Consider the following 25,498-nt stretch of genomic DNA (forward strand, 5'->3'; position numbering starts at 1 on the left):
GAGGCAATTTACCATATGATTTGCCTATGCTAACTAATGCCCATGACAATAACGATAGCTACCATTATCAAATACTTGCTATGCTCTGGTCACCATACTGAGATCCCACAGACATTATCTTATTAAATGCTCACAATATCTTAAAAGTATCATTAATCCCTTTACTGATGCAGCAAATGAAGCTCAAAAAAAAAAAAAAACCAAAAAATAGAACTGCCCAAGTTCACATGATTAGGAAGTTTAAGAGGAGAGATGCAATTCCAGAGCCCTTACTCCTTCCAGAATCCTGGACTCATCTAGACTTAGGTACCTAGATAACAAAGACAGCAGTATCCTACCCTCTATGCAGGAATGGATCCCAGGTCCCTAAGCATGTTCTTACAAAGGGGGTTTTCTCCAACCTCTACACCCCAGTAGACCAACACCACACAGCCTCGGTTACGTCCTCATAGCACTGAAGCGTTCTTCCACCACAATTACAACACAGATATTCCCCTTTTGAAAACAGTCACGAGATTCATTCCTGCCTCAAGAGCATGTTCCAGACAGGTGCTCTGCATTCATCTGGATGTGGCAGCAGCAAGCCAATTCAGGAAAAACACCAGATGTTCCAACAATAGATGCTACAGTTATCCATTTTTATTCTGGCAGCTCACTGAGGTTTTTATTTTTATCATTTTTAGCTGTAAAATATAGAGAGAGACCCTCTTATGGTAAAGTCCTGTTTTCCATGAAAAACTTTCACTCTATCGGGCATGAGCAGCTTTCCTCTTGATTTGTATCTGAACCATGAGAAAAAACATCACAGATGCAGACTGCATTGTACTAAGAACATATGCATGCTTTTAAATCACTTTTATCTTACTTTTTACTAATGTAACCCTGAAACATAAAATATGTCCTTTTTTTTTTTCATTCACTGTTATGGGAAGAACAGATGGTAAAAGGGTTAGATTAAAGTAATACAGCATGTCCATTAAAATAACCCCCACTGCTGGGGATGCTTCCCTTGAACAGGAGTCGTGTTTACTGTAAAGAACGGCTTTGGCTTACACACATTGGAAATTGCCGGGGGTCTTCTCAACGATAAACATAAGGGTAAGAGAAAAACTAATGTCAAAATCAAATGCATTTTAAAATGACAATTATGCAAGTTATTTTGCTAATCTGGGAGGCGGACTGAAAACATTTGCCTGTGATACTGTAACTCAACGGCAGTCAAATAATAGATTCCATTTCTGACTTGAAAAATTTTACTACCTAGAAATTGTAAGGAAGGAAACCTTCAAGAAAAATTAGAGAATACATTTTAAAAGAAAAAAATATCCATCTTGAGTCACATTCCAGAGTCAAGGATGGCTTCACTAGAGGAACTGAGCAATAAATATTTCCATTTACACTGTAAATAATTAGAAAGCAAATACTGACTCAAAATTCAATTATTAAAAATTTTAAATATTTTGGCCACTTCTCCCCTCATTTTAGAAAATGGTATAAATTGTCATCTTCTCAAAATCAATTTTTAAGAATGGTTCACAAGATTTTCACTCATTATTGTTATGATTTGCTCCACTTATAGTATAATCTGTTATTTATTGTGATGTTGTTTTTACCTTTAATCCACATTTTAGTTATTTTTAGCTCAAAGAATATTCTGGTGAGAAATCTTTCATACCTGTAAGTTCCTGATATATTTCATGAAGTAGAAACATGAGAAGTTTTTTAATATGCCTCAAATGTGGTTTGAAATGACTTAGGGCTTCTCTTAATCCAACCCCCCACCAACAGTTACAAAAATGTTCCTGGGATTTGGTTCACTCATTTTTCTCACAGAAAAGTAAGCATAGTCAACATCTCGTTGGCTGTCAGGTTGACATGCAGCTGGAAGGGAATCAGCACTCGGAACCAGAGGCCAGTTTTCCTCCAGTGTAACTCTATAAGGACTCTCCTATAGGGTTCCATATGGAGAGAGCTGTTCCCAACCATGAAATCCACAATCCACATCCTCTTATAAATCCGAAGGTAAAGTCCTAAAGGCTGGCAGGCATCTTCATTGCACTGAAGATTTTAAACAGGTAATAAACATTTAATTAGGCCCTTTATGTCCTGGCACACACAGCTGTAAATGATCAAGAATATCCCAACTTGCATAGGTAATATAGAAATGGCTCTAGCTCACTGGATAAATCCTGGGTTTCCAGGACCAGTAGCACTAGGTTTAGTGGTAATCTTCTTCCATGATGGGCTTTGAGCATAAGCCAGAACCACATCCATCTTTTCACTGATACTCTGACTCACTCTCTGATTTTTCACATATAAGTGGCAGATTAGATGGGCTTGAATTAGATGGATACAGGTGGCGCCACCTGCTCCAACCCCTTACTGCTGCTTTATTTGGCCTTCCATTGGTTTATTCTGAGTTTGGACAAAGGACGGCTGCCCAAGCTGCTCTTGGCAGTGTCCTAGAACTGGGCCAACAGATTGGCAGGCGTATTACCGGCCTTCTGCATACTAAAAGAGGAGATCTATCAGATTTGTAATTTTGTAAAAAGAAACTGAAGCTCAAAGGCCCTCTACTGAGTTAATCAATTTCAAACTGGTGTCTGTAAATGGAAGGATGGATCTACCTTCTCATCTTCTAAGCCAAGCACAGTAAAATAATAAGGAAAACTAAAAGAGCATAAGCTAGCTATTAAATAATATACATCCAGACCTTGACCTTCCAGGAAAACACTGTGATATGCTTAAAGAAGTTGCCTAAAAATCTGTGAAAGACGGAAGAATTAAAGAAATCTCAATTTCTTAGACAAAGATATCCAAATCCAACTTCCTTAACTCTACAAAGGTCCCATTATGAGGGGGTCAGATCCCACCAAGCACTGTCCAATAAGGCATTGCTGTCTTTAATTTCACTATTTAGTTTTAATAAAATTTGATTTTATAGGTTTTGTTAAAATAAATTTCCCCAGGCACATTTTGATGGTGGATTCAGCCATTCCCCCTTCTCCTGTGTTCAGCTGCAGAGCAGAATCACAAATCCCAGCCTTCATTTCCATTAAGCCAGAAGCAGAGGCGTTCCATCTGATTTAGCACAGCTGCTTCGCCCACTGCTCAATGTCGTTTTGGACACTAACTCTCCCCTAGATCCAAACCATCCTACATTATGAAACAGAGATGTGTTTAACATGAATTATGCCTTATAGCCAGGGATCTGGGGAGATGAGAGGTAGGCTGCAGCTGTGCTTTGGTGGCTGGGTAGGATTTAAGAAGCTCAGCAGGAAAGGTGTCCTTAGGGCAAGTACACAGCTAGAATGGAGAATTGATGTGGTGGGGCTAGAGGTGGCTGGAAGAGGCAAAGACGTAGCCTGGGCCGATTGTGGAGATCAGACTTCATACTATAACCAACACTGAGCCTCTGTAGGTTTTTAAGTAGGGCTTGGGGTGGGAGGTACACGATGTAAATGATATTTCAGGAAGCTCACTCTGAGCAGGAATGCTCAGAGACTGAAAGGACAATAAGGAGGGATGAAGCAGTCTAAATGTGATGTCCTGCTCTGAAGAGCCTGGAACGGGACAAAGACAGTGGGGATCAGGTAGAGGAGGAGCTAAGGGTCAAGACACACCATGAAGGAACATTACCCTCACAAGGCCTTTTGTGTTCAAAGGTCAAAAACCAAACCAACTAAACAAAGAAACCCCAAATTTAAGACTTTTCCCTTTCTTATGGAAGAAATCGATCCCTCCTAGATATAAAGGTGTAGCACCGAAAACGCACATAGATTATTAAAGAATAAGAGAGTGATCTAGAAAGTGTCTACTGGGCTTCCCTGGTGGCGCAGTGGTTGAGAGTCCGCCTGCTGATGCAGGGGACACGGGTTCGTGCCCCGGTCCCGGAAGATCCCACATGCCGCGGAGCGGCTGGGCCCGTGAGCCATGGCCGCTGAGCCTGCGCGTCCGGAGCCTGTGCTCCGCAATGGGAGAGGCCACAACAGTGAGAGGCCCGCGTACCACAAAAAAAAAAAAAAAAAATAGAAAATATCTACTGATCATGGAAGTGGGCCCTGGAACTAGGGCTGAGCCCATAAACAAAGACAGGTTCCTGAGATGGAAGACAGAGCCAAATGGCATTTCTTGTACAGACACTCACGTCAGGGCAATTATTTTGTAACCAAAACACACACATACACACACAGAGCTAATATCAGTTGTCACCTCTCTCCATTGTTGCAATGGAGATCACAGTGGAGATGTGGAGACTAGAAAGCCCACTTCAGGACAGGATGTGGACAGTTCTCTTCCTAGAATGTGCGCCAGAGAGTGCTCATTCAAAGTTTTACTCTTGAAAGAGCCTCTAGATTCTACCACATGTAATTCCCCCTCAGCAGGTAGGTGTTTGATTTGTACTGCAAGATTCTGCATTTGTGAAACCATCCTTAGGTTGTTTTTCATGTGTATCTTTTGCCTCTTTACATAGGTTATAAATTCCATAGTAGCAGAATATTTTCCCTACTTGGGGTTTTTATGTCTCTATAGGCAACCAGCTAAGTATCTGCATAATTTTTTAATGTATTTACTTATCCATTCATTCATTTCATTAACATTTAGAGAGTGAGTATGTGGAGGACACCATACTAGATGCTGGGGCAAGGTTGGGGGTGGGTAATGAAGTAGACATGGTTAACTACTTTCAAAGATATTATAGTCCAAGAGAGGAGATCTGACATATCTAGAAGGCAGTAGAAGATAGATTATTATAAATGGAGGCACAAGGGAGAAATATAACTCAGTTATATTTCATGAAAGAGGCAGCATTCAATCCAGGCCTTAGAAGATAGTCAGAATTTTGAAAAATAGAGGCAATGCAGGCAGAAGTAAATGCATAAGCACAAGCATGGAAGCAGGAAAGGACAAGGTGTTCAGCAAATAGTGAGCAGAGAAGTCTGGCTAGATCAGAGGGTGCAGGTAATTTAGGACCCAATTATAGGTGACCTTGAGTGACAGCTAGGACTGTGGCAAGTCTCCAAACACTGATCAGTGGTCTTTTAAGGTCAATCTGAGAAGCAGGGAAGACTGGAGAGGAAAATTTTCCAAAGTGGAGAGAAAATTAAGATGCGCTACACTCCTCCAGAGCGAGGGAGCTCCTGGGACACAGGCAATGGGAGAAGAAGGGTAAATGGGTGAGGGGGGGAGAGCACAGCTAGAGATGGAGCATGAGTCTGGTCCCTGAGGGTGCACCCAAGGGGTTCAGGGTTTTATTAACTGTCAACCTGCAGCTCACTGCAAACCTTGAAAATAGGAATAAACCTGAACCTGCTGGAAACTCCCCATGGCATGGTCTCTAAGCTTAGAGGCTATTGGTTCTCTCACTGTCAGCCCCCAATTCCCTCCTCCAGTTCACTGCTGGAAGGACAGGTGAGCCCCCAACACACACCACCATAGCTACACCACTGCCAACACATGCCTTTATCACATACATGCTATGCTGTGTTTAAATTATCCGTTTACATTTTTATCTCCCCCACTGAACCTGTAAGCCTCTGGAGAAAGTGCTGTCTACCCAGGTCATCTCGTCTCTCCTCTGTTTCTTTATCCACCTATCTTATCCACTTCACCTTGGTGGGCTTATCCACCAATTCATTTACCCACTCACTCAATATGTCCTGAGGGCTTTTGGGTGCCCAAGGCAACCTTGTTATCAAGGTAACATCTCCTGTCCTCAAGGATCTTAAAGTCCCCATTTACTGCCTCCAAATTTTCTTCCTTTCATCTTATAATTTTTGCAAAGTCTCATTCATGCCACTTTTTTTCATTTTTTTCTTCTCATTGGTCTTTTCTTATTCAATGAAGTCCTGCTGCCTAATATATAAATCTCATGTGACTAAACACAGCCATCCGTTTATTTCAATTTGTGTGAGATTTGTCATCATTGGATTCTCGCTATTGGGAATGCGTTTTACACAACACATATCATTATATACCGTATGTTTTAGTAAACACCAATGAAACAGTATTGTTTGCGATATCTGCCTCCTTGAGTAAACTATATAGCAAGAAAGTATATCATCTTTTGGTCCTATTTCGAATCCCATATACCTAGTTATCTACCATAAATAGTTACCTTACCTTTACAAATATTTATACTATCGTGCTCCCAAGCAAGGTGAAGGACAAAGAAGTTCCCTGTAACGGCAGGTAGACTGTCCTAGAAGCAACCACTTTTGCCCGGCCCCATTGTTATTTCCTTCCATCTCATTACCCATTCCATCCATCACACCTCCTAAAATGTCAACTTTCTCTGCAGACTCACTTAATCAGACCGTTCCTTGACCTTGCACATCCCCTCAGCAAATTTGTGTGCGCTTTTTAGCAGACTTCACTGGTCTATTTCAAACAAGGCCCCAGGTTCCTCCTGAAACCCATGTGGCTGAGTGAAGAGAGAGAAGCAGGGTAGTGGAAGGTAAATTTGGGGGTATAAGGAGGCTGATTAATGGGGAGTCTGCCCCTCCCCCAACCATGTGCCAAGGGAATGAAAAGGCAGCTGCAGGGGCCTGGAGGTCCCATGACCAGCCACATCTTACAATTCCTCTCTAAAATGTTGGTCTTGCCTCCCCAGTGAGACCATGGACATGGTTCCTTAAGGGCCCACCTTTAGCATTTTAGTGCACATAATAAATATTTAACTAAATGCAAGAGTTGGTAAAAACCAAAGTACAAATCTGTAACACAGAGGTCTCACCTTACTGAGTGAAGTGCTTTCTAAAATAATACTTAGAGGCTTATTTATGAAGACAATCTAAAAAGACCATAAGTGTCCACTTTAATAATCTCCTGAGATTTCTATAGAAGAGAAGATATCTGAAGTTTAGACATGGCCAGAAAATATAAACAAGCCTGTAGTGTAAGAATTTCAGAGAAGATAACCTCTTTTTTTTTTTTTTTTTTTTGCATGATGCATTAAAGTTTTTGTCGTTGGTAATGGTCAAGGATTACATGTTTTCATTTAACATAAAACATGAAATGAAGGACATCTATCCTGGTAGAGATAAAATTACTATGTGTAAGGGAAAACTACACTTGAGAAATTCTCGGTCCTTCTGTTCTCTGTAGCCTAAAAAGTCAGCATAGCAGTCACTGATGTATTTTTTTTTTGAGGCCAGAAAGAACCTTTGCAGGGAGAGAGTTTCTACCTTCACCAAAAGGAAACCAGATTGTTGGCAGTGAAAATTAAGAGGGTTCTGTGGGATTATTTAAAGTAACAGATGTGAAGTTAAACCTGCAAGTGTTACAGTGTATCTGTAACAAGAGATTAAATATTTTCAGGTTTCAGAAGCATACATGGTTTTATGCATGCACTGTTATTACAGAATTATATAGTGTATTGCTTATTACTGACTAGGGAAAAAGCAAGAGGAGGACAGAATTCTGCAATAAAACCAGAGGGCACGCACTGTCTCTAATAAACGTAACAACTATAAACATGCCAAGAGGAGAAGTTTAAAAGGAAACTGGAATCAGGAGACAGTTTATTCATGATTGACGTGGCTAAACTATGGCAGGATAACTTCCAACTGTATTAGAGTAGCCATGACTAGTTCCAAAAAAATAGGTGAAAAAGACTCTAGCAATTGCTGCTAACAATTGCTAGAGATAAGATCTGAAAAATAAATTCTATAAGCTCAATATTTCTAATTCAACAAAACTGTGAAAAAAAATAAGTTGCTATTTTCATGAATATAAACACAATAACAATAAAATACAACTGTCATAGTGGTAAGATAGCTCTACAGCAGCACAGTAGCTAGCTGCAGAATCTTTGGAAGTTATCTATAATATTTCTTACAACAATTTTTCCAAAACCATTCAAAACAATTCCATTTTGACCTCTCTTGTCCCAAGTAATACACAGAGGTACAAAGGTGATTCAGTCTTTCATTAAGTGACTATAATATAATCAAGTTATTCCCAAGGGCATCCCATACCAGGAGGGGACCTGAAAGTTCATCTACTACTGCAGACAAACTCGGTGATGGCAGCGCATTACAACTTGTGCATGTCTCACGTCTTCAAATAAGGGTGCCTAGATAATTCCAAAAAGCAATGTTGCTGTTTGCCATGCTTCGAACGTCCGTTAGAAATTTCTAGATATGCCTAATATATAATAGAGCAAAGAGCCTAATAAATAATATTGATAGAATCATTAAATCACCATTTCATAACTAATAAAAGGTACAAGATGTTACCCTACGAGCTCAATTTTGCTCTGGAAATGGCCTCTTGAAAAAACCTGAGGAGAATTTGCATGCTAAAAACATGTAAACATGGAAATAACAAAAAATAAAAGATTTTCTCTTTATTTTTGAGAAGAGGCAAAGCAGTTAAAATTAAATACCAAGCAAAGCTTGACCATTCAGTGAATAAAAATGTATTTATTATGGGTCTGTGAAAATATAAAGGGAAATTCAGTGTAAGTGTGTCATTAACTAAAAAATGTAAGCTTTAAAATATAATTTCAAAATAAATCTATAACGATCAAAATACATCTATGACGAGAAGAAGAACAAGCAGCCAAGGATAAAAATAATTTTATTCATCCTTCCTCTACGATGCTTTTTACTTCAGCTGAGAACTTTAGCTCAGACCTTCCTAGACTCACATCAAAACGAGTATCTCGAGTAGTCTGCCTTGCTTCCACCAACTTAACGCTCTCATTTCCTGTTCAAAGCCTTTACAGGTTTTCCACACAGCAAAATCTAAACTCCTTGGCCTAGTAGATATTGGCACTAATCAATGAATGCTTCCAAACATATAACCCCTTGGCCTTATCCACAGGGACCTACCCTACCCCACTTCACCCAAAGGCCCAGTCACACTAACAGTGTGTTCCTGCATCTCTTCAGAATCTTGGTCTTTCTGAAGTGTCCTCTCCTTTCCCTTATGTGCATATACCTGAATTCTACCCTCAAAGCCAGGTCAACACCCTCCCCAGTCATCCAGGCTGACACCACTCCTAAAGCCTTTTGTATACATCATCTTCTATACACTCCTTATCCTAGTATATAACTTTTCATTCCAACTGTACTGCAACACTCAAGGGCATTTCTTATACCATTTCTTTATATTCTAGCACCTTCTCCCCAACACCTACCCTCTACCCTCATTCATCACAATGGCCAGTGTAGCATCTTTCTGATGTAGGCACTCAGCTAGCATTTACTGAGTCTAAGACACATAAGAGCAATGGTGCAAGAAAACTGAAGAATGAGTACTCCTTAATAATATAAGGGCGGGACTTCCCTGGTGGCGCAGTGGTTAAGAATCCGCCTGCTAATGCGGGAGACACGGGTTCGAGCCCTGGTCGGGAGGATCCCACATGCCACAGAGCAACTAAGCCCGTACGCCACAACTACTGAGCCCGTGTGCCACAACTGCTGAAGCCTGCGCGCCTAGAGCCCGTGCTCCACAACAAGAGAAGCCACCGTCATGAGAAGGCCGCGCACCACAACAAAAAGTAGCTCCTGCTCGCCACAACTAGAGAAAGTCTGTGTGCAGCAACGAAGACCCAATGCAGCCAAAAAATATAAATAAATTTTTAAAAAATAATAAAAGATAATAATATAAGGGCAATTTGGACCAAATAAGACTTTTGAGAAGCTAAATTATTTTTTTCTTTAAAATTTCTGAGGATTTAAAATCCAAGATGGTGGTACTGAGTTGTTTTCTTCCAGCAGAAACAGATGAGTTTGCCCTGGATGTCACGCTTTTCCACTGTGTCCCCAGAGGACCCTCTGCTCACCCCATGACAATTCACTGCAAAGACTGTTCCTTTTTCTGTCTACACAAGTGGCTCCTCGAAAGCAAGACTGTGTTCCGTTTCTGATTTCTACATATTAGTAGCCCATGTACTAGAAACTCAGTCAATGATTGACCTAGCACCATGATTACCTAAAGCAAACATAATTAAAGAATAACCTTTACTAGGCACATAAATGTTAAGTGAACTTAATTCATGACTGAGACTTCAAATGAGACATAGGGCCAAAATTCTAAGGATTACATTTATATAAGTATTAATCACAAAAATGAACACAAAAAAGTCAAGAGAAACCCTATGTTGATATATGTGTGTGCATGTGACTGATTTTTATAGATACATCATAGAATATTTCTAGAAGAAACCACCATTTTGGAGAGGGAAAAGGAGGAAACAGTGGGTGATTTTCTACTTTCCACTCTTCTGCATTGCTTTTTTTTAAAACTATGAAACATGTACAACTTTCAAATTAACTCCTCCCCACATAAACACAAGGAGCAGTCTAATGTCAGTTAAAACATTTTTTTAAAAATGTGTAGGTGGTCTACAATTAGAGTAAACTAAAGAAATTTTAGACTTAAGAGCTGAGCATGAAAGAAAACATAGGCAATGAGGTTTTGGAAGTCCAGTGGGGAGATTTTGTTTTTGTGGCTTAGTTTCTATATAACAACGGACAAACTCCTTCTTAACTTAGTATTTCCTAATTTAAATTCTCCTTTCATCTAAGTGTCCAGCACTCCTATCCATATAAGGATAGAACTACCCAAAGAAGTAATTCATCCTTCCAAGTACTAAAAAGAGACAGTAAAACTCTTTTCCCAAGGTACAAGATAGTAATAAGAAAAGCTGCTCAGATATTCAATAAAAAGAAGCAACTCCTCCTCCATAGCGACTTGAACTAAAATGCACTTTATAAGTAACGTGCTCAGTCCTCATAAAAGAAGGTGTACATTGAAAAATGTCCAGGGCTTCCCTGGTGGTGCAGTGGTTGAGAGTCCACCTGCCAATGCAGGGGACACGGGCTCATGCCCCGGTCCGGGAAGATTCCACATGCCGCGGAGCGGCTGGGCCCATGAGCCATGGCCGCTGAGCCTGCGCATCCGGAGTCTGTGCTCCACAACGGGAGAGGCCACAACAGTGTGAGGCCCGCGTACAGCAAAAAAAAAAAAAAAAAAAAAAGAAAAAAGAAAAATGTCCAGGCATCACACATCTACTCCCCTCCCTTTTGTCAGGGTAAAGAAATCTGGTCTCTGTGGCACCAGACATCAGTCCCTTGGGGCCCATGATCTTCTCACCTTCACACACCAAGCTGCTAAAATAATCTAGCAAATAGTAGCTTCTTAGTGACCATTCGTTCAATGAATGACATTTCCTCAAGCAGTGCCCACTTGTAGAAGTCAACAGAATAATATAGCTCTGATAAGTAAGAAAATAATAGTTTCTGGACCCACTGGTTTGCCATTTTTACTTAAAAAAATATATTTAGAAACACAAATGATAAAGACCACCTTGATGAAATGCCTCTGAATTCAGCTTGGTTTTATACTAGCCAAGGAATCATCTCCTGAGTTACTCTAATGAACTGCAGGAATTTGGATGTGGCACCCTTAAAGGTGGAGGTGGTCACAGGGTATGGAGAGTGGGAAATCCTCAGTTCTGTCCCACTTCCTTCAGGCCAGCAGAGAGTTGTCCCTACACCTTGACACAGACAAGCTTCTATATCTCAGTGGCTAATGAAGAAAGACATTCTTTTTCTCCTTCTGAGCATCAGGACTCATCTTTGTACCTTGCAGTGTTTCTGGAATACCTCCTCTGGGTCTCATCAGCTCATCACCTTGCAAAGATGAGAAGAGGGTTGCTTTTTCTACCATTCCTGCCATCTGGAAGACCCTCTTTGTTTCATTCCTCCCCATAAATAGTCCATCTGTGCTCAAATCTCATGGTGAAATGTATCCTTGATCTTTTTGCCTCCACCTCTTAATTTATCCTTTGACTTCAGTTCCTGTCCTAAGATTCAATTTTCTACATCAAGCTCTTGTTTTCCATATTTTTCTATGCTGGCTACTTCTTTCTGGTTAATCAGTGTAGGGGAAAAAATTTAGGACCAATCTCCTTGAAATAAAGTTATGGCTCTGACTGCCACTAAGCCTCTCACAACCTTCATATAAAAGCAGTAAACCACAAGATCACTTCAAATTTTTACTAGCACAGTTATTTTAAAGGAAGAAGATATTTTTAGAAAGCTTTCCAGATTTATAGAAGTTTTAAATGTACTAAAGCCAGATAATTAATTCCAAACAGCTTCAATACTTCCTCTCCTGTGAGACCAAACCAAGTCACAAAAACAGGAAGTGGCCAAATGGCCGTGGACCTACCTGAGGGTATGGGGAAGTCCTGGACTTTGACTTTGAGCTGGAGAGCCTGGACTTGGCCCCCTTTCTGCTGTCAGTCATGGCAGGAGTGGAGCTGCCTGCATAGGAGAAGGCTGGTTTGGAGGCTGAGATCTGATCCAGGGAGAGCTGCAGCCCTTTGTATTCCGTGTCTCTGCAGGGTGGGAAGACACAGCCCTTAATCGGCCACCACAGGAAATGGATACACATGTTCTCTTACCGGAAATGACAGCCATTCATATTCAAAAAGGAAGCAAGAAAAAGTTAACCATGTAACTGGTTTCCACAAACACCTTGATTATTTTAGAAGTGCCTAACATTTAACTAATGCCTCTGAATGTAGCTGCCCCAGGTACCACAGCTAAATTATATGATATACTCATGAAGATGTCTTGATTAAAAATACATTTTTCATTATTTTTATATAAGTAGAAAATAAATCTATAATTCAAATTCGCTGAGCTTTTGTGTCCTCACTGGTAAGATATGGATTATAAAATTTACTCTAAAAATTGTCTGTGTGGGGTGAGCGCCATAGACAATTGACCATCTGATGCTATCTGATCACTGGCAAGAAGAATGTCTTCTATCAGCTGCTCCTAGATCAATCATTCTAGGTAAACATTCCAAATATTCGTATGGCTAGCAAACTAGTGTATCTAGCTTATTAGTTAAAAATCCCTTTCGGGACTTCCCTGGTGGCGCAGTGGTTAAGAATCCACCTGTCAATGCAGGGGACACGGGTTCGAGCCCTGGTCCAGGAAGATCACACATGCCACAGAGCAACTAAGCCTGTGCACCCCAACTACTGAGCCAGCGCTCTAGAGCCTGCAAACCACAACTACTGAGCCCACGTGCCACAACTACTGAAGCCCGCACTCGCCTAGAGCCCGTGTTCGCAACAAGAGAAGCCACCACAACAAGAAGCCCGCACACTGCAACGAAGAGTAGCCCCTGCTTGCTGCAACTAGAGAAAGCCCACGCACAGCAATGAAGACCCAACACAGCCAAAAATAAATTAATTAATTAATTAAATTATATATTTTTAAAAAATCCCTTTCAACAGGCTAACTAATTCAGTTACCTTAGGGTACACTTTCCCACCAGTTCTTTTTACTCCTTCATTCAGTAAATATTTATTAGGCTGCTAATATATATCAGACTTTGTGCTATATGGAGATGAAAGGATAAATAAGGCATTTAGAGTCCCTGCCCTTGTGCAGATCACAATCTATTGGGGAGAAGAAATAATAAACAAATAAACATAATAACTGCAGACTGTGATATGACCGGGATAAAGAGTGTATCTCAGAAAGTTCGTTACAAAGGTATTGCTGAGGCATTGAGGGACTACAGATGACAGCTTGGCCCTGCCCCCAGCTACCACCTCAGCCTGCTTCCAGGCAGCGGGGAGTCTCAGCTCACTCCTCACCCCTTCCCACTGGCAGCCTGACTAAAATGTTTCAGAGTCTTCTTTGTGAGGACTCGTGGGAGCATTTTCTCTCAGGTTCCAGGACTAGCTGAGCTGCTCCTGAGTAATTGATTTCTTTTTATCTCACGAGCACTGTGAATCATATCATTCATCATGTTTCCCTCTTTGCAATGAAGTCAAAAGCCCTGAGCCCAAGGCTGATGTGTCACCACCTCTAGCAAGTATACAAGTCCTCAGGTCAGGCATTTCGGGCAACAAACTCCACGGCTTCCTTTATTTTTTTCTTAGCTTATTTTTCCTTTCTCTAATGGGTTCACCTTTTTAAATATTTTCTGTGCATCTTCAATGCTCTTCAGATTAAGATAGCTATATTCAGTGTAACAAATTGATAAAATTATATATGTTAAAGTGACTGGCAGATGTCCATGGTTCAGCGAATATTCATTAACCTTCTTTTCCTTTTCCCTACCTATTCTTCTACAGAGAGATCCAGCAAAAGCAAAAGTATAATTCAGGCAAGGAGTTCCTCCTCAAGTGACCAGGAATAGAAACCAGCTAAAACAGGTCCAATAATATCAATGCAACTAACTGGAGTGTAGTGATAGATGTCATCAAATTGCAATGGCTTCTTATTAAACAGTCCATCTACTCAGTGAAAGTTAAAAAAAAAAAATTCACCTATGTGAGTAACAAAAATTTAGAAAGTAGGGACTTCCCTGGCGGTCCAGTGGTTAAGACTCTGTGCTGTATGGCGGGGGGCATGGGTTTGATCCGTGGTCGGGGAACTAAGATCCCACCTGCCACGTGGCCAAAAAAAACCCAAAATTTAGAAGGTAGGCATGGGAATTGTCTCCTGGGCTTGGGGAGTCTGATCACATCACTGGTTTGCTATACACTCTAAGCTCTAATCGACTCCCAAGGACAACACATGGCACAGGCTCTGATCATTCCCTGGTCAGAACCTCAATGCCCGCCAAAATGTGGTGCCCACCTATTTTTCTGACAATATCTCAGAATTTTCCTTCATTAGCCCCTCCCTTCATCTAAAATAGTTCTCCCCAAACTGACCTTATACTTTCCTGATTTTCTCTCTACTCCAACACATACTTATAAAACCCCTCTTATAAAGAACTATCTTAGATCCCACTCGCCTCTAGGAAGCCCTTCCCAGCTGCTAAGCCCATCCATTCCTTCAGTATGTGTTTACTAAGCATCTTTGTGGTGGCCGTGGGGACACAGCAATGAGCAGAAGGACTAAGCCACTACCCTCATGACCAAGGCACCAGGGCCAGTTCCTGAGGGAAGTGGGGAAGGAACCAGGAGCTTATCTCTTTCCTCCTCTAATCTTATTTTTCAAGAGATTATGTCTTATCTTTCCCAGTGGCTTATAAGTTCCTAGAAGATTAGAGTCAAGACCTACTCTATTCCAATGGCATTTTTTTTTTTTTTTTCTGTACGCGGGCCTCTCACTGCTGTGGCCTCTCCCTTTGCGGAGCACAGGCTCCGGATGCGCAAGCTCAGAGGCCATGGCTCACGGGCCCAGCCGCTCCACGGCATGTGGGATCTTCCTGGACCGGGGCACGAACCCATGTCCCCTGCATCGGCAGGTGGACTCTCAACCACTGCGCCACCAGGGAAGCCCCCAATGGCATTTTGCACAAGAGTTCACATAGACGGAAGAGGAAGAAGGTAAGGATGCAACTAAAAAAGGACTGTTTTCTTCAATGACGACTAATAACTTGGAGCCCAAAAGCCTTTCTCTGGGGAAAAAGACCCTTGTGGGCTGTGAGTCCCCAGACCCACCTGGCCCTGAGATCACATGGATATGACAGTGAGCAAGCTAGGCTCTGACAGGAGGTAGAGCCCCCATCCTTGACCATCTTCTGTGTCAAATGTACTTCTGTCTGCTGGGCAGCAGAGTATCCATCCAGTCCCTAAGACTGACAGCAAAAATCATGCACCCCTGAAAACTGGTCAAATCATTTTTGTCGACTCATTCTTAATGCAACATTTCAGCACAGAGACTTCATGGCTACAAGCAGAGAGTAAACAAGGATTCACTTTTCTCTTGCACACTATCAGACCCCCAGAGTATGCATTTCAACTACTGAAAAAGTCTCTCCAAAATTTTTGCATAGTTTCCAATGAAGAAAACACTCCAAATTAAATAGGCCTAAATAAAATTCGAAAGCCAGTAAATGCTTTTAATTTCTACATATACACATGAAAAAGCTAATAAATACAAAAAGAGTTATACTTTGGATACACCAGTTAAAATATTAATGTTCTGGTGCACCAAAAAATACAAAAACATCTGCCAAAATTAAGCAGTAGATCATGAAGTCAGGTAGATCACAGTTTGAGCCTCTTACTGTGTGATAACCTGTCTAGACTTTAATTTCCTCTTTAAAATTCACAGGGATGTGGGCTTCCCTGGTGGCGCAGTGGTTGAGAGTCCACCTGCCGATTCAGGGGACATGGGTTTGTGCCCCGGTCTGGGAGGATCCCACATGCCGCGGAGCTGCTGGGCCCGTGGGCCACGGCTGCTGAGCCTGCGCTTCCGGAGCCTGTGCTCCGCAACGGGAGAGGCCACAACAGCAAGAGGCCCGTGTACCGCAAAAAAAAAAAAAAAAAAAATTCACAGGGATGTGCTGAGGTTCAGATGAAATATTATGTGGAAAGCTTATAGCCCAGTACCTAGAACATAGTAAATGCTCAATAAATAGTATTATTTCTTCACTTCCACCCTCGATGGCACTTTTTGGCAGCTGATTTCCCCAAAGCGATAGTTTCACTTTGGTAGCAACTGTAATACCTTTCATTACAAACACTTCCCTATGCTGTATTTCTTTCCTTTCTATCTCAAACTCATTTTCGTTTGCTCTGTTCCTTTTTAGCTTCTAAACTGTATTGTAGTGTGGCCAACATATTTATTAAGTTCATTAAGTTCTTTATTGCTAAGTCAGCAAATGAAGACCATAGAGCAAAACAGACCTGGCATTCGGAGAGGAGCTCGGCCTTCCTGTTTCTCTGTTCGAGACTCTAACAGCTCAAAAGATGTGTTAGGATGAAAAGCACAATAAAAAAATACCCACTTAAAGACATTTCAAGTACGGTTGATGTACTGCCAAGAGCAACTCTGCATGGCAGATTCACTGAGAACAAAGCATTTGTTTTACTTTCAGAATTCTATTAAATTGAGTATTTCATTTGTATAGATTAAAGGTCTAGATGCTGATGGGAATCACATTACTGAGTTCCATTTCCCTCCTCCAAACTCAGACACAAAGAAGAGTCTGGCTCTACCTCTCCCCCTTCCCCTAGTGAGGTGTATTCTGGTATACACACACATCCTCAAAGTTAGGTGTATGCCTAGTAAAGCCGTTCAGTGCTTCCCTGTGGAGTGGGACAAAATAAAATACGTGGGTGCACAGAACTTAGACTCTGAAATGAGAATGGTGAGGAGCTTGACTTAGGTGACTTTAATAAAGGAAGGACTCAGCCCTGCTCAAGCTTTCTTGAGAAGTGCCTCATAGACCATGTTAAGGACCCCATAGGTAACCCTCTCAAGAGCAGCTCACGCTGTTCTCCCAGATATGATTGGCATATTGAAAGAGGAACTGACATATGCCATTTGGCATATTTTTCAATTTACTTTTCTTTGGTTCTCTTTTTAATGACTTGTACCAGCGCCACAGACATCCTCAGGTACCTAGGCTCTGAAAGCTATGTGAAATGGGTAATTTGCAATCACTAGGACTTGCAGCTTGTCAATCTCACCCATATTTACACAGACCAAAGTAATCCTCTTATTCCATTATGGACAGTCAGAAATCATTCAATTTGCAGAATTAACCATCTGAGTCTACTCTAAACTTTATAATAGGCATGTACATATTTGGAATTACTCAAATTCCAATAGAATAAAAGGGGCTATTTTTGCATCATTGGCCTTCTCAGCCTTTCCTTAAGCAATATTCCATGACCACTCACAAGGTAAATGCCAAATTGCCATATGGGAAGCTCACTGTGATGCCCTTGCAAAGCAAATGAAAGGTGTCTTCGCTGCTGAAAGGTACTGTCCGCTTCAGAGAAATGCATCAATATTATGTCTAGCATTTTGACTGGGAGACTGGCATCCATGATGCCAACAGCAGCACCAACATATGTACGGCCTTCAAGCGAGTTGGGATGATTATACAGAGAAGTAATCAACAGTATTTGATCAGCTCATGCTGAGTCAAGACTCTTTGCAAGAATTTCCCTCTTCAGCTCTGCCTTACCCTTTTCTGCTTTTGTTTCCACTGAATTTTTGGTTTCTGTCATGTCTGTTTTGGAGCTGGCCGTTCTGGAGTTTGTTGACTTTATGTTATGTGGCAATTCGTAAAAGATGTTGCCAGATTTCCCAATTGAGCTTTTTTTGTTGTTTTTTAATGGCTGAAGGTGATCAAATTACCGAGGAAAACGTGGAAACAAAGACATACAATTGATTTGGCTCCAAAGGCGCTGACTGAAATAAGAAAAGGATTGCATTAAACCGTGATCGGATTAAGTAGGAATGACTGTGCCTTATACTAAACTTTTTAATTGGATTCTAGAGTCACTGTTACACGAAGTGCATGACCTTCTTTTTATTCTGGCAGAGTTGCTGCCTGGCCACTGGGTAGACCTCTGCAGCAGAGAGACCTACTTTCTGTTTCATTTTCAGGCCCCCACAGAGCCCAGCAGAGGTATCTGATAAGGAGGATTCCATACTGTGAGGGGCTCACAGACTTAGAAAATCTGCTGGGAAATTAGGCTAAGGCACCCTTGGAAATGTAATAGTCTCATACTAATATGAGACTATTACCCTTAGTAATAGTCTCATACTAATACTAAATGTAATAGTCTCATACTAATAAGTGGATTTGTGTTTGCCCCTTGTGGTTTTCTCCATTTGATTTGGTGATTTTAGTAGTTCCCCAAAAGTCTTGGGGTTTCCATAAACATTGCCTAGAAACCTCTTTCTCCTCCATTTTGTAGGTTTCATCCAACATGCTATGGAGTGGATGGCCTCACAAGGGTAAGGGATGACTTACCCTACTCGTATGTGAGAGTAAGTATTACATGATAGTGAATGAGGTTTACTATCACATTGTGATTTCAAGAAGGAAAGACAGGGATGTAAACAAACAACAACAACCAAAAAGTAAGTCAAAAACTATAATGTAAGATGTGGCAAGACCAACCATCCTCACAACAGGGATAGTGTAACACTTTCATACAAACCCACGACACAAGTTGAAATATAGTTCAATCCAGACCGGTCACCATATTGCATCTGACTTTGTTCCCTTCTCCCCATTGGCCATAGTGATCTCTCCCTGCTCCCTCCTCTGAGCTCCTCTACCAGTCACTGTCCCACCCTCATTTGGCACTTGTAAATCTGTCTCACAGTGAATGGCATATCTTAAATTCCTTCTCTTCTAGTAGTCTCTGTTTACTGTCTAGCACAAATATCTTACAGAGAACAGACGCTCACTTGCAAGTGATTAACAAAATAATTCTCATTGCAATAAACTGTTATTCTACTCCAATCCAAATGACCAAAAATTCAAAAAACTGGCAAACTTTTCTACATAAATAAGAAAGAAATATCTGCTAAGTAAGCAAGTTTATGTGAGGGATTCTTAAATTCCCAGATTATAATTAATAATCATCATTCTGAAATTCTGTGAGATCTTAAGTCAAAGAAACAAATCATATGCTACCGTTTCAGTGGTATGTATATCCATTAAATGCACTTATTTTTTATCAAGTTATAATTCAGGCATGGCATATGTGATATTTAGGCAAACTAGAATACTAAATTAATTTCATCCTCAACCATGTCTTTGGCACCATTACAGTTGTAATGAAGGGGTGAGTAGGAATAGTGCTTTAAACATCCAGAGAAACGCTTCTAAAAATCACTAATGAATACAATATCTCTGCAACAGAAAAACATGAAAAGGATGTAAGCAGTGCACAAATTGCTAAGAAATAATTTTTTTAAGGCTTTGCCTCACTACTAGTAACCTGTGTGAATTAAGGCAGCTACCAGATGTCATTCTTGCCTTTCAAATTGGCAAAGATTTTTTAAATGACAATAAATCTCAATGAAGGCAAGGTGAAATAAATGGGTATTTCTATATACTACTGCTAAGACAGTGAACTAGCAATGTTTACCAAGAGTCTTAGGAATGTTCATACCTTAAATCCAGTAATTCCACCTCTAGGAATATATCTTATGAAAATAATCAGAGATGAGTATCAAAAGTCTATATACAAGGGTGTTTATCAGCATAATTTCTTGTATTTAATTATACACAAATAGGAGGAACCAACAATAGAAGCATTACTTAATTATGGCCTACTAATGTGATAAAATACTATGCAGTCATTCATTTTTTTTTACTCTAACAATGTGAAAAATACTATTGACAATGTGAAAAATTTTCTCTTTTTAAATCAACATGTACTGTATAGGCATGTATATGCATGTACCATAGTGGGAGGCAAAAAACTAAAATGTTAACAGAGGAGTTCTGGAAAATAAATTAACGATGTTCTTTACGTTCTCTTTATACCATTCCACATTATTTTAGTTTTTTCTGTAATAAACATGTATGACTTTTATAATCAGAAAAAAAATTATTGAAAAAGAAACACTAATTGAGGCAAATTTCAGGCACTCCTACCTCATTGTGAAATGGTTCCCCAATTTCTTTTCCTTATATATCCAGGGTTTCTTCTTTGTGAATGTTAAATTACAAAGAGAGAAAGCACTACTAAACTTCTTTTCCCATAGGTTCAACTTCTCATGCACACCATTTATAATTTTTAAATGTCCAAATGACTTTATGCTCTCTTAGTGCCTGTACATTTCACTTTCTTTCTGATCTATTTTCCACCCTTCCTACCTGACAGAATTATCTGTCTCTGAAGGCTTTCAAGTGAACTATAGGACTTTATGTTTCCTTCTTTGGAGACTATAACTTAAAATATTACTTATAACTGAAAAAAAGAAAGTCTTGCCACAGAGCTTCTTAAAACAATTTAGTTTCATATGAGTTATAGATGACATATTTGTCATTGTTTAAATGGCATAAACCCTACTTTGGGGCCACATTTCTTGCTCTGAGGAACTTAGTTTTTTACGTTCAGAATTCATTCTATATCTAGCTACTAAAGTTTTAGGTATGTTTGTGAATCTTCCTGGTCTAAGTTCCAAATCCTATTGATCTTATAGCTGTGCTGTGTCTTATTTTCTTGAGGTGGACTTTAAAAGTTAGATTCGAATAAATTAAATGCAAAATGTGCTGCCTCTTTCATCAAAGGCGTAAATTAAAAATGGTCGGTCTCCTTTCCCAGGAGAATCCCTAATTTTAGCCCACTTCTGGAGGAGAAAAAAAAGCCAAATATAAAGAAAGTAAAAAATGATATTAATATCAACCAAGTTTTTCTTACATTTAAAATTTTTCACAAATAGAAAATAAAATGCACACATGTTTTTCTGGCCCCCTCTTTGCATTCTGTCTCACCTCTCCACCCTCTCTGTCCATCCCTCTCACTTTCACTGTCAATTATTAAGCTGATGTTTTTCAAATATATGTTCTCTTTAAAACCCTGCCTATGTTTAAGATAGATATGCGATGGGGGAATCCATCACCTAACACCTTATATTTGGCTGAGGTTCTATTCTCACAGGAATAGCTTTCTCACATAGTTCTTCTGACCCTTACAAAGCTGATTCCTAAACCCTACAATCCTCTGGCAGAGAGGGTGAAAGGGCACACCTCCTGTTTTCAACTCCACACAAACTCCAGGAACAGAAAAATACCTGTAATCGCGAAGAAATAATCTTTCCCCAACACTGGGATCCTATCCACAAGATCTCAGGGTCCCCCAATTCCCCACAGTGTGTGAGGAGGCCCCGCAAAGCCAAACCTCATGGCACTGTTGGAAGCGCTGCCCTTTCCTACACAACACAAGGCCCTGACATGTCTGCAGATCACAGAAAAGTTGAACCTCAGTCTTCGAACTCCCTGGGAAAAGATGCAGCAAAAAATGATGGCATGATGCGATGTTTTCAAATGCACAAAGTCTTCATCTGTTTAACTTAAATATTTTAAAATGTGTCCTATAGCATTTATTCTTGATTAAACCTCTTCTAGATAGTTAATCATTTAACGGTTTCTTTACAGTTGCTGTGCAAACAGTTCATTCATACCTAGGACATATCAAATCTCACAGATGTGTTCTTTAATTGGATTCATTTATTTCTAATCTCCTTAAGTCCTTACTACTGTAATGCTTAACTAAATATACATTAAACTCTATTATTTAAACAGCTAAAATAAATTTGAGATGTATTTTATGAATAAGAATTCACAATTCAACAAATGTTTTATTATCATTATTATTATATGTCTTGGTATTCAGATATTTTAAATTGCCTGGTAAATAAGCTGTGTTTTAACAAAATAAGTTCTGAATTGTTGCTAGAGATTCTGGATTGCCCACTGAAATGCCAAATTTTTCATTGTCCCCATATTTGGAGTCAGAGAGCTTGTATAATACTATACAGAATATATAGTTATAAATACAGCCTACTACTAAAGACAGGTGCCTGCTTTTATTATCTTTAGGGCTGGAGATGTTTCCTTGGCTCCCGTGAATATGTCTCAAGACTGGTCTAGTGGTTGATGCTCAATATCTGTTGTTAGACATTTATTTCTTTGGCTTTAGACAGATGGCTCAGAAAAGGATAATAGGGTAAGCCTCATCTATTATCCTTCATTGATTCAGTTTATAAGCTTCTTTCTCTAGAGCAGTGATTCTCAAATTTCAGCATGCATCAGAAGCACATGAAAAATGTATTAAAACACAGCTTGCTGGGCTCCACTCTTTAGAGTTTCTCATTTGTAGGTCTAGGATAGAGCCCACAATTTGCATTTTTAACAAGCTCCTGGATGGTGCTGACGCTACCAGTCAGGGGACCACGCTTTGAGAACTAGAGCAGTTGTTATCAGGGATGAGAGAAACTAAAAGAATCCGTTGAAAGAAAGGGCACCACAGAGAAGATGGAAAACCACTGAAAAGGGAGGGAACATTCCAAAGACAAAATTCACATGTTCCCCAGGGCCTGCCCTGACTGCATATATTTCACCAAACAATTCCCATCCCTGACTGTTTGCTTCCTTTCAAGCCTCCTCTTGGGCATTTCCCATTCCTGCAGACCCCAAACCACTCAGAGCTGTAGGGCTTGGTCTTCAGGCTGCTTCTCTATTAACACCCACTCCCTAGTGACCTCAGCCCCTCCACTGGCTTTAGATTCCATATGCTGATGACCCTCATCTTCAGCTGAGACCTCCTCACTCCAAGACACCCAGATCCAACTGCCTACCTGGTGTTTCCACTCTGATGAATAACAGGTATCTCAAACTAAACATGTCCACACACAACCCTTGATTGCTGCCCTTTCCTACAAATCTGCTTCTTCCCATGATTCACTCAAGTTGCTCAGACTAAAAACCTAGGTGCTGCTCTTGACTCCTATTGTTTTCACAACTCATATCCAGTCCATCTGCAAACCCCATTGGTCTACCTTCAAAACATCCTGAATCTGATCCTTCACCACAACCTCCCTCTTTCAAGCCATCATCTTCCCTCATCTAGGCAATTACAATCATTTCCTAACTGGTCTCCCTGCTTCTTCCCATCACCCACCCCAAAGCCTACTCTCCACATCATCCAGACGATCCTTTCAAAGCTTAAATTACGTCATGCCATGCCTTTGGCTCAAAACTCTCCAATGGCTTCCCAAAGCCTTTGAGACCCAATATGATCTGACTCTGCCTATTCTAGCATCCTCTTTTTCTGCTCTTCCCCTCTCTTTCTCTGCTCCAGCCATAGTGACCTCCTCCATTTGTCAACTTGTCAAGCTGATTGCCACCTCAGGACCTTTGCACTTGCTTCCCACTGCTGGAAATATTCTCCCTGCAGGTCTTGGTATGGCTGCCTCCCTCCCTTCATTTAAGAGTCCTCAGAGAGGACTTCCCTGACCACTTCTATCTCTTTTTCCCTTAATTTTTTCCCCCTCATTTCCTGACATTATACAACATATTTACTTGTTTATAAAAGTAAATTTCTTCCCACTAAATTTTTTTCTTCCCACTAAAATTTTTGCTCCATGAGGGTAGGAACCTTGTCTGTCTTGGTCATACCAGAGTCCTACCACAGAGCTTGGCATGTGGTAGACACTGGGGAAATACTTGTGGAGCAAATGCAAGAAACACGCCCAGTTTTCAGTAGAGAGGACTAGGCTCTACAACATTTCTTACCATCCTCTTAATTACAGTCACAGAAATTAAGCTAATTCTAATGATAGAAATTTGTTTATAATGAAGGTCCTATTGAGTCAACAAGATGAGACACAAATAGAAAAGTGATTACAATGTGAAATGCCATGTAGCGTCTCTAAATATTTTCCCCTGGTTTTCAATTAACCCTCACAATAAATACCACCCTGCACTTTGCTATTTCTTGAACTGCTTTAATTGCAGGAATGAGATTGACACCCACTCTGCCCTCCCTTTTGTGGGCTTCATCCTTCCAGCATTTCTGAGCTGTAACCCTGCAGGGGTCCATTACCCAAATCCAGCACAACAAATACTTCACTTTGCCAGGACTGTAGCAAGATTTCAACAGCTAATAGAAAAGCTGTGACATTACTAGTCTCTTAATGGCTTTTTTTTTTTTTATATCTTTATTGGAGTATAATTGCTTTACAGTGGTGTGTTAGTTTCTGCTTTATAACAAAGTGAATCAGTTACACATATACATATGTTCCCATCTCTCTTCCCTCTTGCGTCTCCCTCCCACCCCTCTAGGTGGTCACAAAGCACCGAGCTGATCTCCCTGTGCTATGCGGCTGCTTCCCACTAGCTATCTATTTTACGTTTGGTAGTGTATATACGTCCATACCACTCTCTCACTTTGTCACAGCTTACCCTTCCCCCTCCCCATATCCTCAAGTCCATTCTCTAGTAGGTCTGTGTTCTGGAGGAAAAAAAATGCTGCTCTTTTCCTGTCGTATATTTGGACACCGATATCAATTAATGGGAGTGTTGAAAGAAGTAAATCTCGTGGGTCCTTACCTTCAGCCACCAGAACACATTACAGTCATCACAAGCGCAGAGAGTGAAATGAATGACCGAGGAGCAGAAGCAAGCCACAAACCCCTAAGAATGTTCTGAAACCAGGATTCTATTTTTATCGTGGTTTTCAATAGTAGGAGGAGAGAGCCAGCACATTCTCAGATTGCATTGCTAGAGAATGTTGCTATTCTCAGAGAGATGTAAAAAGTGGCAAGGGACTTGGATTTAAAAGTACAAACACAGAGAGAATCCCACTTTAATGGGTACCATTATGACATCCAGTTCAACATAATGAGGCTATTTCCACGATCTGGCCAGCAGCCCATATTAGCACGGCTTTACTGATGTGGATACAACAAATTCTGTTTGAACAAGAAATCCCAGGGAAAAAAAAAAAGAGATCCTTTCACAAGCTCTATCTATTTAGCAATCAATCAAAGGAAAGATATCCTTCTAGTAAAGATAGCAGCTTGCATTTGAATCCTGGTAAAATATTAGATGTTCTGAATAAAATAATGGTCTACAGGTGATGCTTCTGGACTGCTGTTTTGTGAACATGTCATGACCGTTGGTGCTTAAACTGGTGGAGGGGAGATGGGCTGGGGCCTGGAAGTGAGCATACTGCATAGCAGCTGACTGGTTCTGGGAAGCAATGGAGACCCCATATTGAACAAGAGAGTGAACT

The 25,498-nt window shown here is 40.5% G+C and overlaps 1 protein-coding gene across 1 annotated transcript in view; it reads right to left on the minus strand.

The window, feature by feature from the left end:
* Positions 1-25,498, minus strand: part of SIM1 (SIM bHLH transcription factor 1) — a gene marked incomplete at both ends in the record, with an annotated part of 65,875 nt that overhangs the window by 13,340 nt on the left and 27,037 nt on the right. The window contains one exon of the mRNA XM_079939718.1: positions 12,187-12,355. Within this exon, the coding sequence (XP_079795844.1) occupies positions 12,187-12,355 (169 nt within the window). The remainder of the gene's footprint in view (positions 1-12,186; positions 12,356-25,498) is intronic.

This window comes from Stenella coeruleoalba (genome assembly GCF_951394435.1).
Source record: "Stenella coeruleoalba genome assembly, chromosome: 12".
NCBI lineage: Eukaryota > Metazoa > Chordata > Mammalia > Artiodactyla > Delphinidae > Stenella > Stenella coeruleoalba.